At 36.6% G+C, this 23,173-nt stretch overlaps 1 protein-coding gene across 1 annotated transcript; it reads right to left on the bottom strand.

Moving 5' to 3' along the window:
• Nucleotides 1-11,000: 11,000 nt before the first annotated feature.
• Nucleotides 11,001-14,120, bottom strand: ccl19b (chemokine (C-C motif) ligand 19b). The gene is made up of 4 exons (NM_001302701.1): nucleotides 14,006-14,120; nucleotides 11,960-12,080; nucleotides 11,739-11,866; nucleotides 11,001-11,379 (listed from the first exon to the last, which is right to left on the bottom strand). Exons 1-4 carry the CDS (start codon nucleotides 14,076-14,078, stop codon nucleotides 11,357-11,359), a joined length of 345 nt encoding a protein of 114 aa, NP_001289630.1. The 5' UTR covers nucleotides 14,079-14,120; the 3' UTR covers nucleotides 11,001-11,356.
• Between the last annotated feature and the right edge of the window lie 9,053 nt (nucleotides 14,121-23,173).

Here is a 23,173-nt window from a genome sequence, read left to right as displayed (position 1 = left end):
AACAGAAATGATTGACTACACATATAAAATCGAATTTAGCCTTGTTTTAGCCAAGCTGTCTACTATGTCTATTAGACACAAAATTGTTTGTTGGCAACTGTGTGACATGATTGTACATCACAACTATAAATAGAAATCATAATGAATTTTGAACTGAATTATTCAGTTTTTTCTTTCTTTCTTTTTTTTTTTTGAATTCCAGTTGTACTAGTAGTAATATATATATATATATATATATATATATATATATATATATATATATATATATATATATATATATATATATATATATATATATATTATAAATGTCATTTGAGAGTCATTTGTTTAAAAATCAGACTACATCACTTTATATGTTCGGTGTTATGTGTACTAACTCTCTACAAACTATGACTATACAGACAAAGCAAGATAATATAGTAAGAAAATATCAGTTTGCAACATCAAGCAGCATAACAAGCTGCTTTTAACGTCTAAAAATGAATGGAAGTGAATAAGACAGGAAGTCTCAAGCCAAAGAAATTTAACTGGCTGTGTCCACTTGCATGCGAAAAATAAGGTCAATACTACATCAATACATGCTAGCAGTGATGGAAAGAGTACTGAAAAATCATACTCAAGTAACAGTACCATCACTTGCCCAAAAATGTAATGCAAGTAGAGTAAAATTATCTGTTGTAAATATTACTCAAAGTATGAGTAAAAATTAGCCCTTTCTAAAGTAGTGAGTATTATAATATGGAACGTTGATGTGTTTACATTCAGTTTTTGGAGGCATGTGAAAACGTTACATTCTGTAGGGCATTTAGTGATCTTTCTATATTTGTTCGTTCCTTTCAACCTTTCCTCCATTGTTTGTTCATTCTGTCCTTCCTTGTTTAGTTTGTTCAGTCTTTCCTTAAATCCTTCCTTCATTTATTTGGTCCTTCCTTCCTTCATTAGTTCTGTTCTTCCTTCATTTAACCCTTCCTTCCATTCTTCATTTGCTCCATTCAGTGATGGTTTAAGGCTGTTTGGCAATTTCAGTCATCATACAGTCAACATCTTTCCTTTTCTCATCAGTGACATGCAGTCTATAAACAGTCTCTGGGTCAATGCGTTTAAAGACTTTGGACATCTTCTTGGACATTTTAATGCTTCCAAAAGGTTTACTGCATTTATAAAGTGCCCATGTCTTGAGGTTGTTCAGTATGGTGCGATTTACTTTCTATGTGCGATTTAATTGGCCAGGAATAGCAGGACTGATTTATCTACTTCAGCTAATCACCATAGACAAGAAGGAAATAAAGTAGTGCCTGCAGATTGAAAATAGAGGATTAAAAGTACAAATACTGCTCTAAAAATGCACTCAAGGGAAAGTAAAAGTACACGTTTGAAACTACTTAGCAAATTACACATCCTGAGACTCGATTACAATAGTTTGAGTATTTGTAATCTGTTACTTTACACCACTGCATGTTAGTGAAAATTGTATTGAATATGCATTTTAGAAAATGTGTGATAAGTAACATTTATTGGTGATTCATTGATGCTTTCGGTTTATTTACACTTTTAAACTGCATTGTGGGACCTTGATCTTTGCTCCGACTGTTTTTTTTAATGTAAAACACTTCACAAAGTGGCTTTTATTGACAGTTTAGTAGTTAGTCGAATTTATTGACTTTTAGTAGTCAAATTACATACTGGAGTCATGAAAACTACAAACAAATACGGCAATAAGCTGCCAGTACTTTTTCTACTATCCATTCTAACATTGTTTCCATATCTGTGCTATTTTGAAACATGCTGAAGTGTACTTGTCCTACTAGACATACTTGTAGTGTTTACTATAAGTAAGTGAACTGGGCGTCTCTTGATCAGTGTGGTGCATTAGCACACATGCAGGGGGGTCTAGGATCTGTACTGAATGATCTGACCCCACAGGCTTCATCCATTAGCTCTAATGTGCTTCGCTAGTCCATTTAGCCTGCTCACCCCCACCCCCACACTCCCTCCATCTCTCTATATTTCCCTGATCATTCCCTCGCTCCATCTGACTTCTCCTCCAGGATACAGAGAGAGAAAACAGAGACCGGCTCTTTTATTCTCTCCCGGGTCTGTGGAGCCTGAAAGACTGAAAGAGTGGGAGAAAGAGAAAAGACAGAAACAAAAAGAGATTCTGAGAGGATGTTTGAGGAGCCTAGACTCGACTCAAAGAGCAAAGAAAGAAGAAAAACGAGGAAAAATAGACTACAGAGGCTGTTTAGAGGCCAGCGAAGTCAGAAGCAAGCCACTTTTAAAGGAACAGATCACCCAAAAATATCTCTGTCTATTTATTTGTCTCTCCAACACAATCTCACGGCAATTCGTAACTTTTTCATTTAGTGGCTAATTTGTATGAATTTGTACGATCTACCATTTAGTACGATTTGCTCATCCCCCAATGACGGTTGGGTTTAGGGGTGGTCTGTCTGTAATTCTGTTTTCCTGTCAGTGTATCCATCAATCTGTCCATACTTCTGTCTGTCTGTCCATTCTTCTATGTATTTGTCTGTCTGTCTGTCTGTCTCTCTGTCTGTTCATTCTTCTAAGTGTCTGTCTGTCTGCCTGTCTGTGTGTCTGTCCGTTTGTTCATTCTTCTACGTATTTGTCTGTCTGTCTGTCTGTCTGTCCTTTCATCTATGTATTAGTCTGTCTGTCTGTCTGTCTGTCTGTCTGTCTGTCTGTCTGTCTGTCTGTCTGCATATCTGTCTGTCTCTTTTTTATGTATTTGTCTGTTTGTCTGTCTGTCTGTCTGTCTGTCATTTCATCTATGTATTAGTCTGTCTGTCTGTCTGTCTGTCTGTCTGTCTGCATGTCTGTCTGCCTCTTCTGTGTATTGGTCTGTCTGTCTCTCTGTCTGTCTGTCGTTCTATTTTTCTGTCAGTGTATACATCCATCTGTCCATACGTCTGTCTGTCTGTCCATTCTTCTAAGTATTTATTTGTCTGTCTGTCTGTCTGTCTGTCTGTCTGTCTGTTCATTCTTCTATGTATTTGTCTGTCTGTCTGTCTGTCTGTCTGTCTGTCTGTCTGTCTTTCTGTCCTTTTAAGTATGTATTAGTCTGTCTGTCTGTCTGTCTGTCTGTCTGTCTGTCCTTTCATCTATGTATTAGTCTGTCTGTCTGTCTGTCTGTCTGTCTGTCTGTCTGTCTGCATGTCTGTCTGGCTCTTCTTCTGTGTATTGGTCTGTCTGTCTCTCTGTCTGTCTGTCATTCTATTTTTCTGTCAGTGTATACATCCATCTGTCCATACGTCTGTCTATCTGTCCATTCTTCTAAGTATTTATTTGTCTGTCTGTCTGTCTGTCTGTCTGTCTGTCTGTCTGTCTGTCTGTCTGTCTGTCTGTCTGTTCATTCTTCTATGTATTTGTCTGTCTGTCTGTCTGTCTGTCTTTCTGTCCTTTTAAGTATGTATTAGTCTGTCTGTCTGTCTGTCTGTCTGTCTGTCTGTCTGTCTGTCCTTTCATCTATGTATTAGTCTGTCTCTCTGTCTGTCTGCCTGTCTGTTTATTCTTCTATGTATTTGTCTGTCTGTCTGTCTGTCTGTCTGTCTGTCTGTCTTTCCTTTCATCTATGTATTAGTCTGTCTGTCTGTCTGTCTGTCCTTTCATCTATGTATTAGTCTGTCCGTCTGTCTTGGTGCATGTCTGTCTGCCCCTTCTTCTATGTATTTGTCTGTCTGTCTGTCTGTCTGTCTGTCTGTCTGTCTGTCTGTCCATTCTTCTAATTATTTGTCTGTCTGTCTGTCTGTCTGTCTGTCTGTCTGCATGTCTGTCTGCCTCTTCTTTTATGTATTTGTCTGTCTGTCTGTCTGTCTGTCCTTTCATCTATGTATTAGTCTGTCTGTCTGTCTGTCTGTCTGTCTGTCTGTCTGTCTGTCTGTCTGCATGTCTGTCTGCCTCTTCTTCTATGTATTTGTCTGTCTGTCTCTCTGTCTGTTTGTCTGTCTGTCTGTCATTCTATTTTTCTGTCAGTGTATACATCCATCTGTCCATACGTCTGTCTGTTTATTCTTCTAAGTATTTGTGTCTGTCTGTCTGTCTGTCTGTCTGTTTGTCTGTCTGTTTGTCTGTCTGTTCATTTTTCTATGTATTTGTCTGTCTGTCTGTCTTTCTGTCCTTTTATCTATGTGTCTGTCTGTCTGTCTGTCTGTCTGTCTGTCCTTGCATCTATGTATTAGTCTGTCTGTCTGCCTGTCTCACCCTTCTTCTATGTATTTGTCTGTCTGTCTGTCTGTCTGTCTGTCTGTCTGTCCATTCTTCTAATTATTTGTCTGTCTGTCTGTCTGTCTGTCTGTCTGCATGTCTGTCTGCCTCTTCTTTTATGTATTTGTCTGTCTGTCTGTCTGTCTGTCTGTCTGTCCTTTCATCTATGCATTAGTCTGTCTGTCTGTCTGTCTGTCTGTCTGTCTGTCTGTCTGTCTGCATGTCTGTCTGCCTCTTCTTCTATGTATTTGTCTGTCTGTCTCTCTGTCTGTTTGTCTGTCTGTCTGTCATTCAATTTTTCTGTCAGTGTATACATCCATCTGTCCATACGTCTGTCTGTTTATTCTTCTAAGTATTTGTGTCTGTCTGTCTGTCTGTCTGTCTGTCTGTCTGTTTGTCTGTCTGTTCATTCTTCTATGTATTTGTCTGTCTGTCTGTCTTTCTGTCCTTTTATCTATGTGTCTGTCTGTCTGTCTGTCCTTGCATCTATGTATTAGTCTGTCTGTCTGCCTGTCTCACCCTTCTTCTATGTATTTGTCTGTCTGTCTGTCTCTGTCTGTCTTCCCCTTCTTCTATGTATTTGTCTGTCTGTCTGTCTCTGTCTGTCTCCACCTTCTTCTATGTATTTGTCATATTGCATCTGTCTGTCTGTTCATTTATTTATGTATTTGTCTGTTCATCTGTCCATCTGTTCATTTTTCTGTCTGTACTTCTGGCTGTTTCTCTATTTGTCTTTCTATATTCTGTCCATCCATCCATCTGTCTATCTATCTGTCTTTCTATATATTCGTCCGTCCACCAATCTGTCTGTTTTTTGTCTAATTGTCTGTCTATCTGTCCTTCTATTTTTCTGTCTGTCTATCCCTGTCTGTCTGTCGTATCTACTTTCTAGTTTCCTTCTATCCATTTTTCTATCAGTCCCTCTATCTATTTGTCTGTTCGTGTGTATGTCTGTCTGTCCATTGATTTTTTTTTTTTGTCTGGTATCTATCTTGACTAGTTTAGATATTTTGGTCCTCAACAGATTGCTGTGACATTTCTCTTCTGAATTCAGTTCATACTGTGCTGCAGGGCTACAAAGCATCCCGGGGCATCTGGATTGTTGGATTTTCTGGGGTTTTTTTTATGTATGTGTGCATATGAGTGTGTCACGGTCCACAGGGTAAAACATTCTCTAATCCTTCAGAAAACTGGAATCAGCCACAGCTTCATCACACAGCTGAGAGCAACGGTCTGGATTAAAGCCCACTTGATGGATGTCACAGTTTCTGCAATAAAAAACATCACCATTCTTTCCTCATATGCACATTGTCTGACAGCAGATTAATATTATAATTGATCTTGCATTTTAGGTGCTCAAATGACAATGGACAAGACTCCAATTTCCTCTAGGGGGAGTGATCATATAGCAGATTGCATGAGGTCTAAACAATATATCACTGTACTACTGTCCATGTGAGGTATAGTGTTTTGAAATACTATGCAATCATTAGTGATGCTAGAGATTGTAGATGCTTTAAAGGGAGCTGAAATCCCCTTCATTATAGAATAGAGGTTAAAAGCTTTTTATTCAAACAAGCATTTTAAAGGTTATTGGCTGCTTTATAGCTTTGCAAATAATCAAATGCTGGCTGTTTTATTAAATGCACCGCATGTGTTAAAGCCATAACATGTTTACAATCACTAGGACATTGGAGTAAGCTATAGATCATGAGACATACATGTAAAAAAAAAATATATGATCAATGATTATCAAGTCTTGACAAATATGCAATTTATGTTTATTTAACTTTTTAAAATTAATTAACTTATTTTCCTTCGGCTTAGTCCCTTGTTTATTAGGGGTCACCCCAGCAAAACGAACAGCCGCAACAACACCCATACACTCTTACATTCACACACGCACTCATACACTCCCAAAGAAGACTTATTGTGTATATATCAATTGTATTTACTCAATGTTTTTAAAGTCAACTAATCACTTTTTACAGTGCACACAGCTTCCTAAAAATACTTTCAAAAAAGTTTGTTACTTTGAGTTTATGAATCCACTGCCCTGCTCTCAGTTGTAGGAGCCCTGAGACACAGAAAAGCTGCTTCCAAATTTTCAATCAATGCTCATCTTGCTGGATTTGTCTGCTGCTTTGGACACAATCAACACCAAATTCTCTTGGCAGCCCTCAAGACAATGGGCATCTCAGGGATCACACTCCAATGCCTCAGCTCTTAGGCAGGTAATTCAAGGTGTCTTAGGGTCTACTCACACTATGCCATCCGTACCGTGCCCAGGCCCGTTTCCCGGATCGTTTGGGAAGTGTGGGCCTACTCACACTATGCCATCCGTACCGTGCCCAGGCCCGTTTCCCGGATCGTTTGAGAAGTGTGAGTGCGCTGAATCGCGCTCAAGCACGGTTCACTTGGCCGGCCCTGGCCCGGTTGGAAGAGGTGTGCCTGAGCGTGGTACACTTGGGCTTTGGCGCGGTACGCTTGTGTGAGAGTGCAAAACGCGCCAAAGCCCGAAACCGAAAGCGAGACGTGACTTTTAAGGGACTGTTTGATATGGATTTATTAATCATTCTTACTGTTCAGTGAACGCAAACTGCCGTAGTTTATTAAAGACACAATCTGCTCACAGCACGCCAGCTACGCGCCTTCAGCAGACCTCCTCATTCCTGCAGCACGAGGGCTTTATGATTGTTTATGAGCGCCAAAAGTGGCGGATCTGTTCGGCGAAATATTTTACTGCGTGTCACCGCATCCCTAAGGACTGTTTGGCGAAATATTTGATGGCATATCAAACGACTGAAACGATATAACGAGAGAAATCTCCACTGTGCTACTGAGCGAGAGCGTATGGCAAGCCGTTTTAGCATTTAAATCTTTGTTCTGACTATCCATAAATATATTTAGAGATCTCTAATTATATTTTGACTAGTCATAATTATAATTCGACTAGTCAGAATGACAATTAGAGATATCTGCAATTACAATTGTACTAGTACGAAATCAGATTGGAGATATCTGCAAATATATTATGACTAGTCATATTCCTCCATTGACTTCCATTGAAAAATATTTGCAGATATCTCTAAATGAGTTTTGACTCGTCAAAAATCCAATTCAAGATATCTACAACTGTAATTCGACTATAAGTAATTTAATTAGAGATCTTCAAATATATTTGTAAATATCTCTAAATATGATGAATTAAAGACATCTCCAAATGTATTATGACTAGTAAAAACTCAGAGATATCTCTAATTACAATTGTGACTAGTCAAAACTCATTTAGAGATATCTGCAAATATTTTTCAATGGAAGTCAATGGAGGAATATGACTAGTCATAATATATTTGCAGATATCACTTGGGCTTTGTACGCTTGTGTGTGAGTGCAAAACGCGCCAAAGCCCGAAACTGAACGCGAGACGTGACTTTTAAGGCACTGTTTCAAATGGATTTATTAATCATTCTTACTGTTCAGTGATCGCAAACTGCCATAGTTTATTAAAGACGCAAACCCCTCACTGCACGACAGCTGCGCGCCTTCAGCAAACCTCCTCATTCCTGCAGCACGAGAGCTTTATGATTGTTTATGAGCGGCAAAAGTGGCGGATCTGTTCGGCAAAATATCTCACTGCGTGTCCCCGCATCCCTAAGGACTGTTTGGAGAAATATTTGACGGCATATCAAACGACTGAAACGATATAGAGAAATCTCCACTGTGCTGCTGAGTGAGAGAGTGCTTCTCACTGAACAGCACAGCAGCGATGACGTAAGCGTGCCGAAGCCCCTTTGTGGTGTGAGCGCGGGCCGTCGGGGGAGACGGGAGGGGGGACAAGCGTGCTTTGGCACGGTTCGAGGCAACTGTACCTAGTGTGAGTACGGCCTTAGAGGGCCGGAATATTTAAACTGCACCATCTTGCTACTGGGGTGCCTCAGGGCTCTGTTTCTATTCCTTATGTACATGGCACCACTTGTGTCTGTTAATCAAAAACATTGCTTTTCCAACCATTGTTAGGCTGGTGACACCCATAACTCTCATTCCAAACAATCAGTGAGGTAAGTGGCTGCTTAGGGCCCCGGAAATCTGGGGGTCCCCAGTAAATATCTAGAAGTAAATATTATACCAAGTATATATAACATTGTTTTCTACCACATTTTTTACGGTGAGAGTTAAATAAATACAATTTCAACATAATTAAATATTATTTACAATACAATCAAATATAATATTATTATAATTATGTAATGTTATGTAATATAATAATATTACAAAATAAAAAATTCATCATGGAGCAGTCCAGCAGTCAAATTTATAAAAAATATATATATTTATCATTTTTAGTTGTAAATTGATTTTAAGAAAACGAATCACTTAAAATGTAGAGATTGTATTAATTTAAAAATGTCGAAAAAAAAGATTGAGTGATATAAAAAAAAACATTAAAACTGTAAATAAAAGTAGAAATGGTGCATTTCAGGACTTTGGCCCCATGGCTAGATTTACTTAGGGTGCAAAATCACTAAATCCACCCCTGATTAGCATGCCTGACCACTAAATGAAGGACAACCACCTTCTCTAAAACTGAACCGCTGGTACCTTAAAAACACAACTTCAACATACAGCACATCAACAATAGCTGCTTGAAAGTTAGAAAACCAATGAGTTGTTTTTGATGACCAGTAGAAATTTGCAGACCACGACTCTCATGCAGATTTGCTAAATTAGAACTGCTGAATGAACTTAGCCTTGTCATGGCATCTATCTATTGTTGCTCTCTTGTGATTTGGAGTCATTTATAAGTCGCTTTGGAGAAAACCGTCTGTTAAATGAATAATTGTAATTGTAAAAATATAAATATCTTTTACAGTTTTTCCCAGTCGCTTTGGTACATTTCTCAGATCCAAATTGAAATTTGCATAACAGTAGGTGCATTTCTCAAAACAATGCATACAATTAACAAAACACCATGGATTTCCTACAAAGGCCTTGCTAAAAATCCTTAGTTCATCTCTCAACATTAAATTTATGTCAGTGAACATGCAGTGCCATCAGAATGACAAGTCCTTGTGTCAGTGTGTATGGATAAGACACTCAAATTACTTAGTCATGTTGACAACAGTGTACTCTGGAGGGGCGTTCTGATGTAAACAATGTCAAAAGAAATAGTTTTTTGCTGTTTGTAAGCTACTGTCATTTGTTGACAGATCATGTTATTGTGATACAGAAAGGAAAAAGACAGCAAAACAGTATCCATGAAAAAAAAATATTCTTGATGAACATCCTGTCGCTCTTGTTGGCCTTGTCATGATGCAGATAGCAATAAGAGTTCATTTATCAATTTTTCAGACATTACAAACAATGTCAATATCAGATACAATTGAAGTCAGAATTATTAAAACTCCTTGAATTATTAGCCCCTCTGTTTTTTCCCCCCAATATCTGTTTAACCTGTTCAAACAAGAGAGATTTGTTTAACACTATTCTAAACACAACACTTTTAATAACTCATTTCTAATAGTTGATTTATTTTATCTTTGCCATGATAACTAATAAATAATATTTGACTAGATATTTTTCTAGACACTTCTATACAGCTTAAAGTGACATTTAAAGGCTTAACTAGAGTCATTAGGCAAGTTATTGTATAATAATAGTTTGTTCTGTAGACTATAGGGAAAATACAGCCTAAAGGGGCTAAAAATTTTGACCTTAAAATGTTTAATTAAAAAATAAAAACTGCTTTTATTCTAGCCAAAATAAAACAAATAAGACTTTCTCCAAAAGAAAAAACATTACCAGACATACTGTGGAAATTTCCTTGCTCTGTTAAACATCTTTTGGAAAATATTTAAAACAAGAAAAAAAATCAAAGGGGTTTTAATCATTCTGATTTACGTATGCGTATACAAATGCTTGATAATTGAATAAATAGTTTTGAGTGTGATGACTTACACGGTGAAAAAAAAATTGAGAAGTAGTAAAGAATTTGGCAATTTAAATGAGAATCAACTCATCAGATTTGATCAACAAGCCATACGGAATCATTTTCTTAATAATTCTTTCCAAATGACAGACAATTTACTTACTTTTTGCACACATGCGCCACAGCATTTGCAATTTGTTTAAATCAATAAGAAATCTGATGTGAACAATACGCTAATTGTTCAGAGATTTAAACTTACTGTTTTGAACAATAAAAATTTCAATCGAGAATTGAGCCAAAGCAAAATTATATTAGTTTTTTTTAGAGTTAAAATATATATATATATATATATATATATATATATATATATATATTTTTTTTTTTTTTTTTTTTTTTAAAGGCAAGATTTACCATGGGATCCACCAGATTTATAAAAAAAATGTCTACAGAAAAATGCATTATGACAAAATATTATCACAACTTGTTTAGGCATTTTGCATGTAAAGACTTATGCCATGAACAAAGGTTTAAATGTTGTGGGGGTGAGACTATTCAACAGAAAACAAAATAATACATTTTGATCAACATGACATAAGCAATTGATAACGTAGGAAACATCAGAGAATCGCACATAATCATGGATGTACAAAAGCATTTGCAACTTGCTCAAATGAATGACATATAATTTTTTGTATGCACAAGTGACACAATGACCTGAAGATTGAACAGGAACTTTTGAAAATTTCATTTCTGATCAGAGAAATGGACCAAAGCCACTGAGAAAAACTGTAAAAGGTCACAACGATTTTATGTAAATGTAGCAAAGAAAAGACACAATATATATTTATTTATATTTAATACGTAAAATCTTTTATTTATATTCAAAAATACAAAGTGAAAATGTGTGGAGTTTGACAGAAAACATATTTTCAATTAATGGCTCAGAAAACAATACAAAAATAGATACTTGACATATCAAGGAAATGTTAGCTTGAAAGCTCTTCATGTAGATCGGAGGGAAAGATTCACATTTTAAAAACCGTTCATATTGGAAAAGCTTATTCCTATGGCAGTAAATTCACACTTTGACCTGTTCTGCTATACAAACGTAAACCTGAGAATAAGCGTTTACTATTATGATTGAGTGCTATTAGTTCTGCATGTGTGAAAGCAGGCTGGACCTGGATAATCTGATGGTGACAATCACTGCTGTCTCTGTTTCTTTCCTGTAATAAAAGAGAGCAAAAGAATGTTGTGTAATGTTTAATGTGTTATTAAAATAGATTAGATTGAAATATGATCATTTTAAATGTTGTATACAAAGAAAAGCTTCTCTGAAGTAAAAACATTGGAGTTGTGTTGCAAAAATAAATGTAAAAACACATTTTTTCTTATTCTATGACACAAAATGCTTACATTTCTAAGTGTTGTCTGTAGTTTACAGAATGAAACAAAAATGTCATTTTATTTAAACGCTAGGAGAGACGATAGGAATTGTCAATTGGTATCTTTTTTCTTTATTTATTTATGATCAGGGCTTTTTTGTTATTTATGCACAAAACGATAATGAAACACAAACACCTACCTTTAGATTTCCTGGGTCGTTTTTGTGCTGGTTTTTCTCTTCCTAGTATGTGGTCAATCAGTCTGCTCACCCAGTTATTCTGGCTCGGAAATGGTGCGCAGAGCTTCAAGCCCTTCTTTGTGACAAATCTGTGGATATCCATATTTAAATATTTAAATATGCAAAATCCAACACACCTCGAAGTTTGACGCACATTTAGAAATGTGTGTAATGCGACTTACATTGTGGCAGGAACTCTGCAGCCTCCTTCTCCGGTCTGAAGAGTGAAAGTCGTCACCACTTTCTGAGGGATTCGCCGGTCGCTGGTGGTTAAACAACAATCCACTGCATCATCGCCGAGAGCTGCAGGAGATAAACAGAGTGTTAAACATTAGCAACGTTTACAGTCTTGTGCACTGTAAAAAATAAAAGAGACTGAGTTGATCATTTACTCATCCTCAGGCCATACAAGATGCAAATCACTTTTTACATCAGAAGAACATTAAAGAGAAGTTTTAGCTGAAACTGTGGTGTTAGTTTATTAAAAGCCTGATGAAAGCTGAAAGCCTCCAGAGCTGTGGGTATTCATGTTTTTTGTCTGTTTTTTGTTTGTATTTTATTGTAAAAGTGCTGGTAGATGTTGACTTTGTATTGATTTTATCATCACAAATCACAGTTAAAGCTAGAAATTCTTTTTAAAGTTGTGCTAATGTAATGTCGCCCTTAATAGCACACGACTAAATGAACTAGCAACAATTTGACTTTTTTTTTTGTTGTTGAACTGTCCATTTAAGGTAACACTGCAGGAAAAAACACACTTTTTGGTCAGACTTTTGAGGTTGTGTGTAGATTTCAATTACATTTAAAAAGTTAAAGCTGTTTTCTGAAAATGAGTGTTTTCTCCTGCAGTGAGAAATAAATCTCCATTTCAGCAGCTCTTTAAAATGTATGATTCAGCTATATTAATATAATTTTATAAAAGTATCAATATATAATTGTAATAATTACACTATTGCTCAAAAGTTTGGGATTTCATGTTTTTTATTTAAAGAAAATTATTCTGTCTGAGGCAGCATTTAATAAATGTAAGAAAACTGTTAATATGTTTATTAATTTATTCATTTTCTTTTCGGCTTAGTCCCTTTATTAATCTGGGGTCACCACAGCAGAATGAGCCACCAGTTAAATTGTTAAATATTTATTTAAAAAAAATAGATAACAGCTTTTTTATAGTATGTAGTTTCAAATGAAATTATTACTCCAGTCATTATTGTTTTTATTACTATTACCATTAATAATTATAATAATAATAATTATTATTATTAGTTTATTATTATTATTATTTCATGATCATGTGACAGAAGAATGAAGCTTAAAATTCATCTTTAAAAGCACTGGAAAAAATATTAAATTAAATTATAAACTATTTTTAAATGGTTATTTTATAGTGCAATAACGTTTCACAATTTTACAATTTGTACTGCATTTTTGATTAAATAAATTCAGCGTTGGTTAGCAAAATTAAGCATATTTTAAAATCCTACTCACCACAAATTTTTGACCAGTAGTTTATGAATGACAATTGAGCTGCTTTATTTATAACTTTATTGTGGATGTATTTACAGAGGGATTTGTTCATCATTTGTATGAAGCAATTTTGCAATTCATAAGAAAAACATTGCATTGTTTTCATAATATGCCTGATATATATATATATATATATATATATATATATATATATATATATATATATATATATATATATATATATATATATATATATATATATATACTTCTCTATGTAAAAAAATATTTGCCTCCAAAATGCCAAATAATGAAACATCCCAGCAAGCATGTTTTGTTTTCAAAGATCTCTAAGATGTATAAAAGACGTCTAAACATAGTTGTTTGGGCTAAAACAAGGTCAGTGAAAATCTAATAGACTTCTAGAAATAGGCAAGACTAGTCAGAAATGGATGACTACACATATACAGTCTGTCTAATCTGTCTATTTGACGACTACTTTGGGCTACTCTTAAATGTCTATTAGATTTTTACTGACAGCCAAAGTTTAGCCTTGTTTTAGCCAAACACAAAATAGTTTGTTGGGAAGTGGCTATTTTAAACCCGATATCAACCAATGTTTTGACTATTGCGCACGAAATGTAGAGGTCTGCAAATAGCGCATATTTAAACGTAAAAGACAACTTGGAATACAGTAAAAAAAAAGTTTCTTTAAAACCGGATTTGTTTTAACCTCTTGTAAGAAGGATATTGCTAAATCTCACCTGTTGTGCAGCTCCACAGACTAACACTCAGTATGAGCAGAGCAGCGGCCACTATTGAGTTGGAAAGCATCATTTTGTCTCTCCGCGGGTCTCTTCTCCTGTCCTCCACAGAAATGAATCTCAGGGGCACATGCGCTCCTTTTATACGCCACTCAGGAAACTTTCGCTTTCTTTATGCTTTTATCAATCGGGTTTACTGTAAATCCTCCCATTTAACGAGCCCTTTCACCTTCGTTAACCGGAAAAAAAAGCACGCTGCCAAAACCTTGGTGATCATTCAACTCAAGGGAAAGTTTCGACTTGTCTTATTAGTATCAGTGCAGATTTATGAGAAACATGCGGTGAATGTGAATGTAGTCGTTGAAGCAGATTTTGCTGAAGGGAACAGATTGAATTAATGTGGCTTTTGGACAAATTGCAGGTTGCTTAAGCAGCTCCTCTATTGACTGTATTACATTTCTTTTGTCGTTAATCAGATGTCTGCAGTTAGTTTTGAGTGATTTCAATTACTTATAAAACAAAATTGCTATGTAATATACAATAATAAAATAAAAAGTATATTAAAGAAATGTACAATGCAAAAAAATCATTAATTAATTAATTCATTCATTTTCCTTTGGCTTAATCTCTGATTGATCAGAGGTCTCCACAAGTGTTGTGCTAGGTACTGAAAAATAGTGGCTATTCAATTCAAAACGTAACTCAATTACTTTATTGATTACTTACCAAAAAGGAATGCAGTACTGTTAAACATCCTTTTTGAGTTACTTTTCCAAAGAAAATGTTTAATGCTCCCTTTAATGCCCTTCACTTCAGTGCAGTGTGGAGAATACAGTTGATCAGCTTCAGTTTTAATTAATTTGCATTCTCACAAATAAAACACAAGACAGACATAAACAAAGTCAATTTTAAACACTATTTATTTAAGTCAGACCTACAGCGCAAAAATAAAAAATATATATCAAAAGGTGTTAATTCAGCCGAATAATATATTCAGAAGAAAAAATTTAAGTGACTTCATAAAAGTTGTATTTAACCCTTAAACATGTTCTTTCACAGCACGAGTATGAAAACTAGCAACAAAATACAACAAACCTTTACGAAATAAATACATGAAAGTAATTTAAATTATCACTCAGAAGACAACCATAAATGTATGCATCATGCATCTTCTTTGCAGTGATTGGTTGGCATCAACCAATCCCATAATGTGTCGCCAATGTAAACAGGAAGATGTAGGCTATACTGCAGCCAAAATTTATTTATTTACCAAGTAATGGACAAACGCATCATATTGTATAGGAAACAGTTATATTTTTAAAGTAATGCATTGTTGCTGGTCGCCACAGCAGAATGAACCGATAACTATTACAGCATATGTTTTTTTATGCAGTGGATGCCCTTCCAGCCACAACCCAGTACTAGGAAACACCCACACATTTACACACACACACATACACTGCAGCAAGTTCATCCAATTCACTTACAGCGCATGTCTTTGGACTGTGGGGTAAACCTGGAGCATCCTGAGGAAACCCGCATAAAAATGGGGAAAACCTGTAAACTCCACACAGAAAAGCCAACTGACTCTGCGAAGAATCGAACCATTGACTTTCTTGCTGTTACATTTACATTTACATTTAGTCATTTAGCAGACGCTTTTATCCAAAGCGACTTACAAATGAGGACAAGGAAGCAATTTACACAACTAAGAGCAACAATGAATAAGTACTAAAGGCAAGTTTCAGGTCTGTAAAGTCTAAGAAGGGAAGTGTTAGTAATTTTTTTTTTTTTTTTTTTTTTTTTTTTTTTTTTTTTTTTTTTTGTACAGTTAGTGTGATATTCAAATAGGCAATTGCAGATTAGGAAGTGAAGTGGAGACTAAATAGTTGAGTTTTTAGTCGTTTCTTGAAAATAGCGAGTGACTCTGCTGTTCTGATGCAGTTAGGGAGTTCATTCCACCAACTGGGCAGATTGAGCGTGAGCGTTCGCGAAAGTGATTTTTTTCCTCTTTGGGATGGAACCACGAGGCGACGTTCATTCACAGAACGCAAGTTTCTGGAGGGCACATAGATCTGCAGAAGTGAGTGCAGATAAGAAGGTGCTAGGCCAGAAGTCACTTTGTAGGCAAACATCAGAGTTTTGAATTTGATGCGAGCAGCAACTGGCAGCCAGTGCAAACGGACTAGCAGCGGAGTGACATGTGCTCGTTTAGGTTCATTGAAGACAACTCGTGCTGCTGCATTCTGGAGCAGTTGAAGAGGCTTGATAGAGTTAGCTGGAAGCCCAGCTAGTAGAGAGTTGCAGTAATCCAGTTTGGAGAGAACAAGAGCTTGAACAAGGAGTTGAGCTGCATGTTCAGATAAGAAGGGTCGGATCTTTCTGATGTTATAGAGTGCAAATCTGCACGATCGAGCAGTTCTAGAAATGTGGTCAGAGAAGTTTAGTTGGTCATCAATCGTTACTCCAAGGCTTTTCACCATTTTGGATGCAGTAATGGTTGCCCCATCCATCTGGATTGAAAAGTTATGGTGTAGAGTCGGGTTGGCAGAAACTACAAGCATTTCCGTTTTTGCGAGGTTCAGCTGAAGATGATGATCTTTCATCCAGTGTGAAATATCCAACAGGCAGGCTGAGATACGAGCTGGAACCGAGGGATCATCAGGATGAAAAGAGAGGTATAGCTGGGTATCATCAGCATAGCAGTGGTAGGAGAATCCATGTCTCTGGATGACTGGTCCTAGAGAGGATGTGTAGATGGAGAAGAGAAGTGGCCCAAGAACAGAGCCTTGAGGTACCCCAGTGTTTAGATGCTGTAGGTTGGACACCTCTCCCCTCCAAGACACCCTGAATGACCTGTCAGAGAGGTAAGATCTGAACCATTGTATAACAGTGCCCGCAACGCCCAGTGACTCAAGCGTAGATAGCAGGATCTGGTGGTTGACAGTGTCAAAAGCAGCTGACAAGTCCAGCAAAATGAGGACTGATGATTTAGAGTCTGCTTTAGCCAGACTGATTTAGATGATTTAGAGTCTGTTAGGCCAAGGTGCAAACCACTAAGCCACCATGGCCACACCAGGGTTTTAAATAATGTACTTTTTGTTTAAAATTTTTATTATAAATATGATTCAAAAATAAAACAATAAATAAATAATATTTTTTTTTTAAACTAAATAAAGTTAATTACAATATTTAAATCCCCTTCAGGCGACACAGTGGCGCTGAGGGTAGCACATTCGCCTCACAGCAAGAAGGTTGCTGGGTCGCTGGTTCGATCCTCGGCTCAGTTGGCGTTTCTGTGTGGAGTTTGCATGTTCTTCCTGTGTTCGCGTAGGTTTCCTCTGGGTGCTCGGGTTTCTCCCACAGTCCAAAGACATGTGGTACAGGTGAATTGGGTAGGCTAAATTGTCTGTAGTGTGTGTGTGTGTGTGTGTGTGTGTGGATGTTTCCCAGAGATGGGTTGCGGCTGGAAGGGCATCCGCTGCGTAAAAACTTGCTGGATAAGTTGGTGTGGTGACCTCGTATTTATAAAGGGACTAAGCTGACAAGAAAATTAATGAATGAATGAAAATTCCCTTCAAACATAATTGCAAAAGTGGGATCCAAAATTTATATATATCAAAAATCCAATTCAAACGGTGGCAAGAAGGTTGCTGGTTTGAGTCTCGGCTGAGTGAGTTGGCATTTCTGTGTGGAGTTTGCATGTTCTTCCTGTGGTCATGTGGGTTTCCTCCGGGTGCTCCGGTTTTCCTCAAATGTCCAAAGATATGCGGTACTGGTGAATTGGGTAGGTTAAAATTGTCCGTAGTGTGTATGTGTGAATGAGAGTGTATGGATGTTTCCCAGTGATGGGTTGCGTAAAACATATGCTGAATAAGTTAGTGGTTCATTCAGCTGTGGCGATCCCAGATTAATAAAGAGACTAAGCCAAAAAGAAAATGAAAGAAAACCCATTAAATAATTCTAAATATTCAGGCTTGCTACTCACAAAATCATATGAATGCATTGTGCGTGTGGATATCGGATATAATATAATGCAGTTAACCAGAATGACTATCATAATGATCACCTTTTATGGCCGTTTATGTAACATATTAGCTCACTCAAAAAACACTTGTGTCAGTATAAAAGCTGTCAAACTGCACTTTGATTGACAGCATTGAGTTTCTGTACTTTTTGAGTGCAACCCAACACTGAAACTGCAAAAACTTGTACTCTCTTTTGCCAACGGCTATCCACAATGTTGCACATTAAAAGTAAGATTATGCAACTAGCTTTTTAATAGCGCTACTGACTACCTATAATTTTCATACTGAAAGAAATACAGTAAGTTACAGTAGAAAGGATGCAATTTGTTCTACATTTTGTTACTGTAATAATTAGCGTAAATTGGTTTTGTTTTGTCTGCTGTGATAAATAAAACAGGTTATCTGTGAATATCTAGCCAGTAAAAAATCCTTTAAAATGAACAGTTTAACATAAAATTTATTCATTCATTTTCTTTTCGGCTTAGTCCCTTTATTAATCTGGGGTCGCCACAGCGGAATGAATCGCTAACTTTTCCAGCACGTTTTACGCAGCGGTTCCAGCTGCAACCCATCACTGGGAATTGTTTATCATAAAATCAAATACTAAATAGCACAAATAAAACATCAAACATAAAATAAATTCATTTAAGTGCAGTTCAAGGTGGCACTGTGACTAAGTGGTTAGCACTGTCACAGCAAGAAAGTTGCTGTTTCCTCCAGGTGCTCAGGTTTTCCCCACAGTCCAAAGACATTCAGTATAGTAAAATTTAATAAACTAAATTGGCCATAATGTATGTGCATGCGAATGAGTGTGAATGGACGTTTCCCTGTACTGGGTTGCAGCTGGAAGGGCATCTGCTGTGTAAAACATATGCTGGATAAGTTGGCGGTTCATTCCACTGTGGTAACCCCAGATAAATAAAGGCACTAAGCTGAAGGAAAATGAATGAATGAATAAATACAGCTCAATACAGTATTTAAAACTCCACACTGTCATTTTTTAAGTAAAATCAACTTAACTTTTTTGATCGTCTCAACTTACATCAAACTCAAACTGACAAAAATATTTAAGTAAAGTTTGTTTTTAAAAAAACTCATGAAAAAGTATATGACACGTATAATCGCATGAGTGGATTAAAAACTTAACAAAATAAAATACAAAAAAAAAATTTAAATAAAAAAACTGGTAAAATACAATTCTATATTACTTTGAGAACAACATTTTTATGTAACTCAAATTTAATAACGCTACTGACCTATATTTTCAAACTGTAAGAAATACAGTACTAAGTTACAGAAGTAAATTGTATATTTGTTCTATATTTTCTATGCTGTACACTTAACTGTGTTGTAAACATCCATAAATACATGCAAACACACACACGTGCATGCATACATCTTTTCAGTCAATTTCTAGCTGCTCAAAGCAGCAGAAGTGTGAATAGAAATATTCATATAGCAGAAATAGCTTGTGTTTTTGGCAGTACTGTAGTGTTATATTTCAGGCCTGCATCTACATGTAGCTGCTCATTATATGTTTGGAAAACAGCCAACAAAATATCTAAAGGCCACAGTTTTTAAATGTGCAGAACTAATCTTAGTTGTTTTTGTTTTGAGAACTGGCCCATATCCTGAAATCCCGCTGGATTAATATCTCCTCAAGGACCAGGTCTTCATTCAGTGATGTGATCCGGGTGTTTCTGGTGAGCTGAAATGAAGCGTGAAGAGATGAACAGATTTGATCCTCCACTTGAGTTAGAGCGGCTTTATGTCGAACTGCAGCTGCGTTCAGTTTTTTTTTTTTTTGGTGAGGGAATGAGGCACACTGCCGTCTCTTCCACCTTCAGCAGGTCCACACTCATCAGGCTGCTTTGTTTAATAAGGATCTGATGAGGACATTACAGACAATCGAGTCTAATGAAAGGCTATAGCCAAAGTTCTCAATGAGCACCTTATGCTCACGCTGCACCCCCAAAAAGTTACTGTATCTAAATGAGTGATTCAAGCATTGCAGGAACATTTTGTATCTCCAAGATAAACCTTCTATTATTTTTCAAAAACATCACTGCGAAGGACTAGCGAACCATTCTGGACACCCATGTGCACCCAATGGGCCAAACAATACATCCTGAACGCAGTGCCATGTATCAGGATGAGAATGCGCCAATATTCACAGCAAGACTGGTGACAGAGTGTTTTATGAACATGAAAGTGAAGTGGACCATCTCTGATGGCCTGCACAGTCACCTGATCTAAATATTATTGAGCTACTTTGGAGTGTTTTGAGAAGTGAGTTAAAAAATGTTTTCCTCCAACAGCATCACGTAGTGACCTGGCCACTATTCTGCAAGAAAAATGGCTCAAAACCCCTCTAGCCACTGTGCAGGACTTGTACCTGTCATTCCCAACACCTATTGATGCTTTACTTGCCGCAAAAGGAGGCCATACACCAGACTAATGAATTATTGTGGTCTAAAGCCAGGTGTTTCTGTTTCATTGTGCAACCCCTGTAGTTCATTTAAAAGGCCATAAAACCCATTCACACCTCTAATTTGAAAAAAAAACATGAGGAAAGTGGGTGAGTCCAGCTTTGTTTAGGTGGAAGTGTCAAGTGATGAGAGAGGGAAGGGTTTGCATGAAAAGGGGAGTTTCAGTAGATGCACAAGCTGATTTTTTACAGTGGAAACACAAATAAGGATGCGGAGGAGATAGACTGTGACTATGTATACATCGACATCAGTAATCAAATTATTTGCCTTAATGTGAATAAGACAATAATATGATTGAGGTGTTTGCATGAGTTGCTTTTTGAATGTTCCTTTTATGATCCTGTTTTACATGTTATAGCACATAGATCGATTACCATCGTGTCACCACACGGTACACATTTCATGTACTTTCGAGTGTTTAATTTTTAATTTGTCTACTTTAACTGCAGTTTGGCACTTTCGCTTTCATTCAGGAACGTTTCATGCATGCCCCCCGTGAAAAACTAAGATATATGATGCGAGTATGAATTGCTGGAAGAGTGTAGTTTTAATGAAGTTTAATACTGCATGACGTATGGGAAAAAACCCCCACTGCATTTCACAATGTGTGTCAGTGGTTCTTCACTGACTGAGTGGGTGCAGAGTATAGTGTCAAACAGCTATGTGTATAGACTATCCTGTCACAAAATGCGGCTAAAATTCTACACGACAGTAATAGTTTAAGTTGTTTACATGTTCACGTTCACAGAGCAGCATTTACAATGGACCTTTCAGTCCATAATATTAAACTGATATTACGGTAAACTTGACTAGGGTATGTTTTTAAAAACTGAAGTACTGCTGACGATACTAACTAACTTTGCCATCTGAATAAATATAAACAAAGAACATTGATCGCACACTTACCAAATCCAGAGACAGGACAATCAACATGAACTGGAACCGCGTTTTTTTAAAAGGAGTCGAGCGGCAAACCTGGATTTCATCATTTTCAGTTTTTTGAAAATCTCTCGGGTAAAAAATGTTCCTTACAAACATATTTTTGTCACGTGTTAGCAGACCACTGTAATCCACACATGTGGGTCCACCTGCAGCGGTGCTCTCATTGTGGAGAAATGGAAACAAAACATTCGTTGCAGCACATTTTTAAACACAACACTGATGACCCATGTCTCCGAACAATTCTTCTTCCAATTGTATAAATGACGGCTGGCAACATAACGTATTGTTTGTCTGAACACTGGAACAGGTAAAAGGAATCTTCGAAGCTGTATAATGCAATTTAATGAAGTTACATCTCGTTCACAATAGAGCGCGCTGATTGGTTCGAACAAAGTTTTCCTCACAAATCAATGAACAGATGTGCTGAAAACTCAATGATGTCACACTGTACCGGCCGGTACAGACATCCAATCTCCACGCTGGAATTTATACAATGATCTCATCGTCATGACGTTGCTTCAAAATTTATTTTCAAACAGGAAGAACGAATTTGCTTAAAACAACTAAAAAAAAATAGTGTTTTTAGCAATGTTTGACACATATATGAATGTCAACATCGCAAATAAATGTGTTTTGGGTGTTTTGTGACCCTTTAAACTTCCTCCAAAATAAATGGATGAGTAGATTCAAACACTTTTAAATATAATATAATTTTAAATAAATTGCATTGATATGCATTTTCCACATTTATACAGTTTTTACTTTAAGTGCATTATATAATAGCAGATATCATTTGTTCCATCTTGCTACTGTTGTACATTACTTGGCAATAACTGGAAACAGATGTTGAAAGTGTTGTTTTATCTAGGCTCTATACAGATATCAACTTGTCAAACGTTACCGGTTTGATTTATGAAATATTTGCGGTTAGTAATTGGCCAAAGTTGTTGAACTTGCAAGAGGCTTTAATAACAAAATGTTCTGTTCGTTTGTAGGGTTCAGCTCATTGTGCTCTTGATAAACGACATTGATCTGTCTTCCCTGTATAGACTCGCCCGCGGCTCCAAGCGCTTGTTTGTACTGGAGGCTCAAATTCACTTTCCTTCAATGAAAGAGGGAAAAAAGCCACTTCCCGCAGTCAGGATGTGCACTTGCCAGATCTGTCTGGAATCTATACAAGATAAACTCACCAAAGAAATCGACAGGTTTGATTGTTATCGTAGCCCTGGAACTGAAGAGATGCTTATCATTTAGTCAGGTAGATGCAAATCTCGCGCTTATAATTGCTTATTTGTGCAGCTTGGGTTTGTTAAAATGAGATTTACTTCAACAAATGCATTAATTCTTTGCAAAAGAATATACATAAAACATCTATAGGTAAAGGTAACGGCGACATTTAATCATCGTTCCGTGAAATGTCAGAAATCCCCTTCTCAGTGCCAGGTTTGTTTACGCATGAAGGCCATTTTCAAGAAGTCACATGTCAGGTATATGCAGGATTTTATAGATCTTTCTGTTCAGATAACCAGGATATTCAGTGCATACTTTGCACCTGTAACTCAGATTGAGCCTGCAGGTCTGATTATGGCAAGCCAACCAAACATAATTTCACTCAACTATCTCTTTCTCCATTATAAACAATAAGTCATGATAGCATATGTTTTTAGTTCATTGTAACTTTGTAAACTGAGCTAATCATGTTCTAACTT

This window comes from Danio rerio, chromosome 10 (assembly GCF_049306965.1).
Source record: "Danio rerio strain Tuebingen ecotype United States chromosome 10, GRCz12tu, whole genome shotgun sequence".
Lineage (NCBI taxonomy): Eukaryota > Metazoa > Chordata > Actinopteri > Cypriniformes > Danionidae > Danio > Danio rerio.
Note: the sequence above shows the minus strand (reverse complement) of the source record. Positions and strands in the feature narration are given on the sequence as shown.

What these genes read in the sequence shown, in the direction of transcription:
- ccl19b (NM_001302701.1), bottom strand. Translation starts at nt 14,078, where the DNA reads ATGATGCTTTCCAACTCAATAGTGGCCGCTGCTCTGCTCATACTGAGT. An exon ending in TCTGTGGAGCTGCACAACAG is followed by an intron (nt 12,081 to 14,005) that starts GTGAGATTTAGC and finishes TATCTCCTGCAG; the next exon opens with CTCTCGGCGATGATGCAGTG. An exon ending in ACGACCCAGGAAATCTAAAG is followed by an intron (nt 11,380 to 11,738) that starts GTAGGTGTTTGT and finishes CTTTTATTACAG; the next exon opens with GAAAGAAACAGAGACAGCAG.